The following is an 11,804-nucleotide window of genomic DNA, read 5'->3' as shown; positions in this document are numbered from 1 at the left end:
CTCTCTCTCGTCTCTCTCTCCGACGACACGCACGCTTCTCTCCTGTGTTCAACAGTCTGCTCGCTTCTCGCAAATTCGCTCTTCGTCAGACCGACGCTCGGCTCTCACACACTCACACAGGACGATCTACCTGCCTCTGCTTCAGCTGATCGGATTACACGGCACTACACTACATAATATCACGCTTGCTCAACCCCACACTACCTTGATCGCCGGCAACAACTCTCACACTCGCTAAAAAGCCATTCGCACCTTCCTGTCTCCTCCTCACTCAAAAAGATATAACCAACTATAATTCAAACTAAGACCTAAACATCATAATCCTTTTCCCAAAAATGAAATATTACTTTATAATGGATATTTTATTGTAAGAATCCCTGTTCTATTTATCCCATTAATACTTTATTATAGTATGCCAGAAACTTAGTACCATCAAACTCCAACCTCCAGGGTGTGTGTATGTGTAAATATTGTCATTTCTATCAATTACATAAAGATTAAGGGCTGGAGAGGATGGCTCAGCAGTTAAGAGCGCTTGCTTTGTAACTGTGAGGATCAGAACTTAGGTCCTGGAACCCAAGTAGCAAGCTGAGCATCCCTGCAAATGCCTGTAACCTCAGCTCCAAAATGGGTGGAGACAGGAGGATTGCTGGGCTGGCTGGCTTTCAGTCTTGCAGAGAAAACAAAGAACATGAAGTATTATGGAATGAAGTTAAGAAAATTGTTATCAGTGACCCATTCCTCTATTAGACTTATTATCCCATCTCTTGGATGTTAACAAAACTTTGAAAAAAAGTTTAGAAACACAATCTAGTAACAAAGCAACCAAAGAGGAAACAAAAATCATAGCAGGAAAAAGAATGTGGTTAGAATTGGGGTTCTCTTAATTCTGATAGGCAAAGGTTTAAGAGAAGAGAGCCCACAATTCATTTTCTCTAGCCTACAGTAATTAATCTGTTTTCCTGGTTTTGTGTTTGTGAAGATAGGGTCTTATTGTGTATCCCTGGAGGTGTGGAACACAGCTGTGTAGACCCTCTGACCTCAAACTCAAGAGATCCACCTCCTCTACCACTTGAGTGCTGGGGTTAAAGCTGTGTTGCACCAAGCCTAGATGCTGAATGGTTTCTTTCACAAAACCTTAGACCCTCTGGATTTACTTATCTCATTCCATCCAGAAACCAAACTGGTAATTTAAAGTAAGAAAAGCAGATATGCTAACCAAGTAATTCATCTTATAACTCTTCTTCTTCTTCCCTTAATTCACAGTCAACCCAGGGTTGTTTGAGTCATGAGGCATAACTCAGGGCATAACTTCCTGAATTAGGGTAGGTCACAGCAGACAACACGTACCCATCTGCCTCCAATAATTGAGTACCATTAACTTACTCATCCCAGCTCTATCAAGAATCAGTTAAATCTTGAAGCCAGATCCTTCAAAAACTCCTTGCAAGGATTTGAAAAAGCAAGAGAACTCTCTTTTTCCTTCCAAAAAGAATCAATTTATTCTTAGGTCAAACACATTTATTGGTAAAAGGAAAATATAAACCATATTATAAGAGTTTTTGTAGTTTTATTTAAAGACACTGGCTAGCCCGTAACTTGTTATATAGACCAGACTAGTTGAACTCACAGAATCTGCCTGTCTGCCTCCACAGTTCTGGGATTAAAGGTGTGTGCTGCCACAGAATTACTTTCTTATCCAAAGTGGCTAGTAAGACACCGTGGCATGTCAGCCTCTGTGTTCATCTGGAATCCAGTCTCTGAAATCAGAGAAGCAGCCCCAGGCTCTCAGCTGAAATCAGGGCTGATGAGACTTCTCAACAGTGCAGCTTGCAGCATGTAGCCTCCAGTGGGAAGGAGATGAAGATATTCCAGATACCAGTGAGGGGTGAGAAGTACTGGGAATAAATTAAATTCTTCCACTTAAAGAAAGCAGAACTTGAAGGCCAAATTACAGACAAGTGTCATTTATGTACTGACTGGTCAGGCTCCTCAACTTCCTCCCACTATGAGGCAGGCATTAGTTGGCTCTTCAAAAGAATTAAAAATTATGGTTATCTCGGTCACACAGGGGCTTCATTGGAGAATACTGTCTGCATGAAATAGCTGAGGGAATGAAAGGGGCGGGAAAATGGAGAGCCAGAAGGACATTCAGGGAGAAGGAGACTAGGACTAACAACAGACCTCAGTGTAATTTAGTTCTGCTAAAATTTGATCAGGACCTAGTTTGTGTAAGCATGTGGTAGTTTTCCTCAACAGACACAAAAAGTCTCTGTCCTAATTTCCAAAGCCATGTTATGGTGACTGCTATAGTGAACTATGCTACTGACAAATCAAGAATACTCTCCTCTTCCATGGAGGACAAACTCTAAAACCACTCAAATTTAAATACCAGTATTCGCTAAGAAAGAACATGACTGATTTTCCTCACCATTCTCTCTCCCTAGATAGTCAATTCATCTGTTACACCCAGAACATAGCACTTTGGTGCTGATTTTAAAAGTATCTTTCCTAAACAGCCACTTACTAATTTCCCTGTTTAATGAAGACTAATGTACAGATACCTTAAGTAGTAGTCTGTGAATAAAAACACAACCATACCAAGAACCAAGAGACTTCTCACTAGCTGGTGTCAGAACCTACAACCAATTACTGGAACCTAAGTTTCAGATAGCTAACCAGTAGTGGCTAGCATAAGGGTGTGATAAAGAGACCCCCTGAGGCCGGGCGGTGGTGGCGCACGCCTTTAATCCCAGCACTCGGGAGGCAGAGCCAGGTGGATCTTTGTGAGTTCGAGGCCAGCCTGGTCTACAGAGTGAGTTCCAGGAAAGGCTCAAAGCTACACAGAGAAACCCTGTCTCGAAAAACCAAAAAAAAAAAAAAAAAAAAAAAAAAAAAAAGAGAGACCCCCTGAAAAGACAAAATGTCACATATCTGCAGCCCCAGCTACCCGTCAGAAAGACTGAAGATCGCTGGAGTCCAGGGGTACAAGGCTAGCCTGAGAAACAATGCTGAGACTCCCTCTCAATAAACAAAACCATCCAAGTGTGGTGGTGCATGCCTGTAATCCAGCAGGAAGATCATAAACAAGGCCAGCCTGGGCTATATAGTTAAGACTCTGCCTCAAAAAAAAAAAAAAAAAAAAGAAAAGAAAAGAAAAGAAAAAAAAGAGAGAGAGGAAGGAAGGAAGGAAGGAAGGAAGGAAGGAAGGAAGGAAGGAAGGAAGAAAGGAAGAAAGAAAGAAAGAAAGAAAGAAAGAAAGAAAGAAAGAAAGAAAGAAAGAAAGAAAGAAAGAAAGAAAGAAAGAAAGAGAAAAGGAAAAAGAAAAGAAAGAAAAAACCAGATGGTGGTGGCACATGCCTTTTATCCCAGCACTTGGGAGGCAGAGGCATGCAGATCTCTATGAGTTTGAGGCCAGGCTGGTCTACAGAGTGAGTTCCAGGACAGGCTCCAAAAAAGAAGAAAAAGAAAGAAAAATTAGAAGGAAGTTCTTTTTCCCAAGAACTTAAAACTTTAGTTCAAATAAATCACTCATGCACAGCAATATACACAGAAGTGACCTTTAGTTAAAAGTTTTATTGTTTTTTTTTTTTTCTTTTAAATTCAGGGGCTAGCAAGAGTGCTCAGCAGGTTAAAAAGTACTTGCCATCAAATCTGATGACCTGAATTCAATCGCCAGAATATGTGTGGTTGAAAAACAGTCCTGGCTTCACGAGTTGTCTTCTGACCTCTAATTGCATTGTGTACCTATGTGTGTAAACCTTCAAAATAAGTACGATGTAAAAAAATACAGTTGGGTGGTGGTAACGCTTACTTTTGATCCCAGCACTTTGGAGGGAGAGGCAGGCAGATCTCTGTGAGTTTAAGGCCAGCGGGGTCTACAGAGTGAGTTCCAGGACAGGCACCAAAACTACACAGAGAAACCCTGTCTCAAAAAACAACTCCCCCACCCCAACCCCTGCCACCAAAAAAAAAAGGGAAAAAAATGTAAAAAAAACATTATGTTTGGTACACACAAACTTTTTCCTCTCAAGAGTTCCTTTGAGATAGGCATGGTAGTACAGTACTAGGATTCCCTTAAATTGTTAAAAATTGTTAAGACCCCTCACCCCAAAGACAGGGGGAGGCAGTCTTCTTAACAGTATGATCCGTGGTAGGTCAACCATACTCCAGGGCAGGCCCCACTACCAAGAGTAGCAGGCAACAGACTAGATTAAAATAATAATTTAAAAGAACTCCAAGGGAGGTCAGGTGGAGAGGATGGACCTAGGAGGAATGGAGGTGTGTGAATATGATCAAAATACACTATATGGAATTCTCAAAGAATTAATTAAAATATTGTTTTTTAAAAGATTCTGGGGCTGGAGAGATGGCTCAGTGGTTAAGAACACTTGCTGCTCTTGCAGAAGACCAGGTTAATTTTCTAGCACCCAGAGAGTGGTTCACAATCATCTATAACTCTACTTCCAGAGCACCTAGGTTGTCTTCTGACCACTGCAAACAGCAGATACACATGTGGTGCACATACATACATGCAGGCAAAATACTCATAAACATAAAATAAAATCAATCAAAAAATAAATAAGATTACCCCAAAAGCTTTCATTTTTGTGGGTAAAATATACTTCCTATATTTGAAACTAAAGCTGAAATGTTAAAACTATTAATTTAATAAAAAATAAACACATATTATATATTAACATAACCAAAATTTTATGAAAATAACCATTTTTAAAACAGTTTTGCCAAACTATGTAGTATCTGAGTTAATGAAAGCCCACTGCCTTCTCATACCTTCCTTGGTGTTCAAAGTTTCAGTATCTCACATCATGTGATCTCTTCACATCTCTGCTCTCCACACAAAGGGAAATGAGAGTAAGGGCAGACAAATAAAGTCTTGCAACCATTATGAGAATACTCATCCCTGAGCCCTCAAAAGACATTTTTAGTGATCCCTAGGCCTCACTACTGTGCACTGTAAACTATTGTACTCATAACTTCGGCGTGAGATAGCTCCCTATACCAGATGGCAGATAAAGCTTCAAATCTCATGACCTACATCCATATAGGGTATAGAGCAGTCATTATATCATTCAAGTGTTTCGCTCCTTAAGATCTGGTGATGGCTATCAATCTGGTTCTTAACCAAGTAGAAGGATGTAAGAATTCTTCTGGACCGGTGTCAGAAGAGCACTTGAGGAAGTCAGTTCTATCCTACCACACCTGGTTCTGGGGAATTGAACTCGGCCATCAGGCTTGGTTTTGAGCACCTTCCACTGAGTCATCTGACTGGTCCCAATTTCACATACATCAACATTTTCTCTTTTGCTGTTTTTCAAATATTCACATATTGAATGCTCTTCTTCTGTACATACAAATAAGAAAACCTTTTAATCTCACCACTCAGGAGGCAGAGGTGGGCAGTCACTATGAGTTCCAGGCCAGCCAGGACTACACAGTAGGCCCCTGCCTTAAAAAAAATAAAATAAAAACAAGCTGGAGTAGTAGTGAAGACCTTTAATCCCAGCACTCACAAGGCAGAGGCAGATGGATCTCTGAGTTAAAGGCCAGTCTGGGTCCACAAAATTTCAGGTCTGGTAAGGCTACACAGTGAGAACCTGTCTCAAAAAAAAAAAAAAAAAAAAAAAAAAAAAAAGAAAATCAAATAAATACATATATATATACATATATATACATATACATGTGTATATATATAATTTTAAGGTTGAAATCACTGATAGGATATAAAGTTCCTAGAATATGTGGATGGATATCCCTGCAGACACTGCAATTGGTAATTTTATACAAAGACTAAAGAGCATTAGTTAATGAATTGCTATTCTCAGTGGCTATGAAAATGTCCTCTCAAAATTATACTACTTCTGCCTTTACACAACACCATGTATCCAAGAAAGCCTAATACAGAGGTCAATAGGTATATAACTGTAAAAGAGGGCAAAATGAAGCCAGTCGTGATGGAACATGCCTGTAATCCCAGGAATTCAGGAGGTACAGGCAGGAGAATCAAGAGTACCAAAGTCATTCTTGGCTAAATAGCTAGACTGAGGTCAGCCTGGGCTACCCGAGACCCTGTTTTAAAAGAGAAACAAAAATCAAAAGGGCAAAATGGAAAAAACTCTTAACTATGTACCTGCTAAGGGGCTTTCATGTGTGACATCTCACTTAATTCCTCTCCCTCGCTCCCCCACCTCCACCTCTCTCTCTCTCTCTCTCTCTCTCTCTCTCTCTCTCTCTCTCTCTCTCTCTCTCTCTGGTGACAGGGTCTGGCTGGCCTGGAAGGCACTATGTAAATCAGGCTGACCTCAAATTTGCAGAGCTCCACTTGCCTCTGCCTCCTGAGGGCTGGGGGTATAGGCCTGCACCACCATGCCTGGCTCATTAATTGTCTTAAACTAGTTAGATCACATGTTCTGCAATTCCTGGGAATATGAAGATCATAAGAGAGTAAATTCTAAGGAAATACATCTGTAGTTGAATGAACATGAGATCCGAAGCACCAACAATGTAACTGAGGAGGGGTAATGTGAGCACACATCACCATGACAACTTCTAATCTAGCATTTTCCATTTTACTGTTCCAGGTCCTTACTTAATTATCGTGTGGCAGAAACTACCACAAACTGAGAAGTGGAATTAAGGCTGTCATAGTCAAGTCATAGTCAAGCATCTTTCAGAATGAGATGGAATACTTGCTGCTGCTCTTCTAGAGTGCCTGAGAACAATTTGCATCACCTACATCAGATGGCTCCCAGCTGCCTGCAGCCCTAGTGCCAAGGGATCCAACACTCACTTCTGACCTCCTTGGGCACCCACATACAAGTGGCATACAAACCTGTAGACACACTCATAATAAAATAAATAAAGGTTAAAACAGATTGGGCATGGTGTTGTACACCTTTAATTCCAGCCATAACACGGCCGGGTCAACATAGTGAGCTTCAAGCCAGCCAGGGCTACATAGTGAAATCTTGTCTCAAAAACAAACAACAAAAAATTAACTTTAAAATATTAAAAAAAGAATATTTCAGACTGTTCCCAAAATAGTTATCACACACACTACTGGTTCCTCCTGTTTCCCCCTTCTGCCTGACATAAGACATCTAATTTATCGTGTAGGCAAGATAAAAACTATAACTCCCAGACACTAAGTACTACAACTATGTTCTGGACAATAGGATGTAGGCAGAAAAATCTGGTGCAACCTCTAGGACGGGTCCAAGAGGGTGGAGACACATTCTTTCTCTCCCTTCTTCCAAAGGCTAACAAGCAAGTAAGCCGGAATAGCCATCTTAGAAGATGCAGTGTAGGCCACATGCTAAGGACAACTAAATCTGGACTTGAAGTGAAAGTCATCCTGGTGCTGGGAAGTCTATAGACTTCCTTTATATTTGAGACTAATAAACCTTTTTTTGTCATTACTATTTTAAAATCTCTATCACACACAGGTAAGTGCACTACTAACCAACACCAGGGCTAAAAAAAGAAACTATGAATTCAGATGCCTAACTTCCAGGAGCAGGACCTCAGGAGCCAAGATGCCTGCCTTACTAGGGGAGGGACTTTGTGCAAATCATTTACACAAATCATTTACACTGAGGAAATACATCTGTAGGTGAGTGAACATGAGATCCGAAGCATCAACAGTGCTTCACCTGAGGTGAGATTTACACCTCAGTGTCACCTGTGAAGATAAAATAGTACCAACTTCTAAGATGGTTATGGGGAATAAGTGTTAGTATTCATAAAGCACTTAAATATAGTACTGGCATAAGGTAAGTACTATCTAAGCATTAATTAAATAAAATACATTTGGTGTAGATTCTAAGGTGACAATACCAACTACTGTGTGTCTGTGGCCAGTCTAACTCTCCAACAAGCATTTAGGAAGTGCTCCTTTGTCTTCAACCACATTTTCAGTGGGAGTAGGACAATCATATTAATAATTCTGGGGGACATCTGTGTGTAGATTTTACCGCTAACAGAGAGCAATGGCCAGAACATTAAAGACTGGGATCCAGAACAACACCAAAAACAAAACAACAGGAACAAAACCCACTGATCTATAATCTGTCCTCTGTATGTACTGAGGTGACACCTATCAGAGCACCAGATCATTCCCCAGCTGATATGACATACTTCAGGGTTGGTTTTTTTTTTAAGGTTTTTCAAGACACGGTTTCTCTGTGTAGCTCTGGCTGTCCTGGAACTCACTATAAAGACCAGAGATCTGCCTGCTTCTGCCTCCCAAATGCTGGGATTAAAGGGGAGTGCTGCCATCACCACCTGGCCCTGATATACTTCTAAATGAGAAAAAAACAAAACTCTTCCTATAGCTATCGAAAGATCCAGACAACATATTATTACTCACTGCCCCCCCAAACACAACCACTACCTTAAATCTCATTCTGCCTCCCCCTCCCCCTCCCCCAAAAGATTTTTTTTTTTTTTTTTTTTTTGAGACAGGGTTTCTCTGTGTAGCTTTGCACCTTTCCTGGAACTCGCTTTGGAGACAAGGCTGTCCTCGAACTCAGAGATCCGCCTGCCTCTGCCTCCCGAGTGCTGGGGTTAAAGGCGTGCGCCACCACCGCCTGGCCAAAAGATAAAATCTTGATGACAGACGGGCGGTGGTGGCGCACACCTTTATTCCCAGCACTCGGGAGGCAGAGCCAGGCGGATCTCTGTGAGTTCGAGGCCAGCCTGGACTACCAAGTGAGTCCCAGGAAAGGCGCAAAGCTACACAGAGAAACCCTGTCTCGAAAAACAAAACAAAACAAAGAAATCTTGATGACTTGTTTTGTTGTGCTTAGAGCTGAATCAGGGACCTGCAATTTCTCAAAGCTTTCTCCAATCCAGTTTACACAAAGTTGACAGAACTGCTCTCTGGTTTTGGTAATCTCAGGAACAACTCTGGGTGAACGGATTATTCAATGAACTCTATCAAGAGCTACAAGTCACAGCCCACCCTGGCCACTTAGACACACAACAGCATGCTACCTACCCATCTAAAGAGCCCACATGGGGGCTGGAGAGATGGCTCAGAAGCTAAGAGCACTGGCTGCTCTTCTAGAGGACCCAGGGTTCAATTCTCAGCACCCACATGACAGCTCACTCCAGTTCTAGGGGACCCGACACCCACTTCTGGCCTATCCCAGCATCAGGCATGCACATGGTTCACAAACACATAAATGCTGGCAAAGTATCAATACACATAAATAACATTCTAAAAATTAAAGGAAATTTTTTAAGTTCATTCAAAAAAAAAAATACAAGGGACTAGCTTCACAGTGGTGACACGTGCTTTTAATCCCAGCACCTGGGAGATAGAGGCAGGAGGAAATCTGAGCTCAAGGCCAGCCTGTTCTACAGAGTGAGGTCCAGGGCAGTCAGGGCTACACAGAGAAACCCTATCTTGGGAGGAAAAAAATGCAAGGGGATTTTGAGGCAATTTTAACACCCATTATTTTAATACATATAATAGTACATTTAAAAAATGAACTACTTTGGCACATCTGAAAACAACAGGAAAGATTTCACATATCTTGACCTACTATCCCTCTAATAACTCTGGTCTGATCTGTGTCCAAAGTTTTAAATTCTTAGGAGGTTCTCAAAAGGATAAACATAATTTCTCAGCTGCCCTGGTCACCTCATGCCCCAAGTTATCCTATTTCCATACCCCCAGTACAGAATCAGGGGACAAAATTAAGGTCAGCAAAACTCTGCCTTAGATAAGCAAACTGCTGATAGGCTTGAGGGAGAAATTAGAGGGCAGGAGACAGCCTCTTGTGTTTAAAGCTCCACGTTCGAAACCGAGGGACCATAAGCAACGATGTGAACCTTTTCCCAGAAGTGAGCAACAACCAGGACAGACGGCACTGATGAGTCTACCCACGCTGTCACCAATGACTGTTAATAAAAAACCCGGGATCCCGGTACAAACAACCTCCCCAACAGAGAGGCTGGAATTAAATCCTCGGAGCCCGTGATGGGCCAACCGACCCACACAGAACAGGGGTGCACTGCTTTGGGCCAAAATTAGATAAGTAAATAAAATGTTAAAGAGAAGAGGCCTAAAGTCCCGAATCTGGAGGCAATGATACTTGTCCCAGTAGTTTGAATCTAAGGGACCAACTGAAAAGCAGCATCGGTCACCACTTCTCTGCCCAGTATCTGGTCAATTTCCTCTTTTCACTTTCCGCTCACGCTTCCCTCCTCAAAAAGGTTCTGATTGATTTCTTCATCCTTGCGAGGCTTTCCCATCTCTAGTCCCCAGGAGCATTCCCAATACCACCGGGGGGGGGGGGGGGAGCTGGCGCTGAAGTTTCTCTTCTGCACCCTTTCGATTCCCCTTCTCCCACGGTCCCGGGGCGCAGTCCCCGCTACGCCCGCGCCCCCGCGCTCACCCCCTGAGAGTCCTTGACGAAGTAGCTGCCGCTGGAGCCCTGGTAGATACGCTCGGGATAGATGCAGCACTCGATGGCCACCTCGGCCTGCCGTACCACCACCTCGAACTCAGGGTCGTCCGGGAAGTCGTTCCGCTCGCGGTGGGTCTGAACAGCGTGCGCCGCCGCGGCCGCCTGAGCGGCCAGGGCCTGGGCCTGCGCCGCCACCGTGTGGTTCTGGCCCTGCGCCGCCGCGCCCCGGGCCCGGTCCAGCAGAGGCTGCCGCTCCCGGTCGTGGCCGGGCGAGCACGGCGGTGACGGGATACAGCCGGCCGCCACCACGCGGACCGCGCCCCCCGGTACCTGCGGAAAGTGAGCTCCCGAGCCCGACGGGAAAGTGTACTCTGGGGGTTGGGCCCGCTCGGGGGACACTAGCGGGCTCGTCTCGTCCATCCCTCAGGCCGCCGGCTCGGGGACCCGGCTCGCTCCACACCAGCGAGCTCGCAACCGCGACCAATCCGCGGCACTCCCCACCTCCCGCCTGGCCAACCAGGGCGCGGCGCCTCCGTAGCCCCGCCCCCAGCCTGCCCTGTTTACTTGGCGACGCGTAGGCACGGCCCCTCGCGCTGGAGCAGTGGCCAATCAGAGCCTGCGTCTACGTAATCGCGGCCTCCACAGCTTTCGCGTCACCTTCTGTGAAGAGTGCGCATGTTTCCTGTGGACAAACCCGGGTCAGGCACGCCCTCTGCCCTTAGCCCCGCCCCAGCTTCCAATTGACAGACAGACGCTTTCCCAATAGCAGCTCTCTTAGTCACTTGTTCATTGAGTGCCCACCATGAACTGGCTGTGAAACTGCAAAATGTCATTTCTGTGTCACTAAGCACCTGCTATGTTCAAAGGATTGAGAAGACAACAATGAAGTAAAGATGCCCCGCTCACCCCATGCTATCTCAATAACTTTTAAAAATGCCAATCCTCTTGCAATTTGCATAGAGTCTGAGCCGATGATTCAATGCTTATCTGGTCATTGAGGAAAGCTTGGTCCCTTGAGAATAAAAAGCCCGTGACTTGATTCACATCCATGTCTAGACACAGTTGGTGCTCGATTTCATTAGTAAAAAGAAGAAAAAAATGTGCCTCTATCCTCACTCTGGATAAACAACGTCCGGAGACAGCCACTAGTTCAGACTTGAGAATAGGCTGGAGAGTGAGCAAAAAACTGTATACAGAGTCAGCTCCTAAAGGAAGTCACTGAATCACTGCCGGGAGAAGAAGGAAAAGGCACACCAAGCACATAGGCATTGCCAAAGCGAAAGGGGAAGAAGGCTGGAGCTGATTTAGGACAGCCTGCTTGGCTGGGGGTAGCAGCAGAGGGCATATGAGGGTACCAGGAGGCTTGGA

The 11,804-nt window shown here is 44.0% G+C and overlaps 1 protein-coding gene across 1 annotated transcript in view; it reads right to left on the bottom strand.

Annotated features, from left to right (window-relative positions):
• Pi4k2a (phosphatidylinositol 4-kinase type 2 alpha) overlaps positions 1-10,933 on the bottom strand; it is a 24,714-nt gene extending 13,781 nt beyond the window's left edge. The window contains exon 1 of the mRNA XM_037202266.1: positions 10,405-10,933. Within this exon, the coding sequence (XP_037058161.1) occupies positions 10,405-10,856 (452 nt within the window). The 5' untranslated portion in view covers positions 10,857-10,933. The remainder of the gene's footprint in view (positions 1-10,404) is intronic.
• Positions 10,934-11,804: the final 871 nt, after the last annotated feature.

Source organism: Peromyscus leucopus, chromosome 1 (assembly GCF_004664715.2).
Source record: "Peromyscus leucopus breed LL Stock chromosome 1, UCI_PerLeu_2.1, whole genome shotgun sequence".
Taxonomy (NCBI): Eukaryota; Metazoa; Chordata; class Mammalia; order Rodentia; family Cricetidae; genus Peromyscus; species Peromyscus leucopus.
The sequence above is the reverse complement of the archived record's forward strand: the minus strand, read 5'-3'. Positions and strand labels throughout refer to the sequence as shown.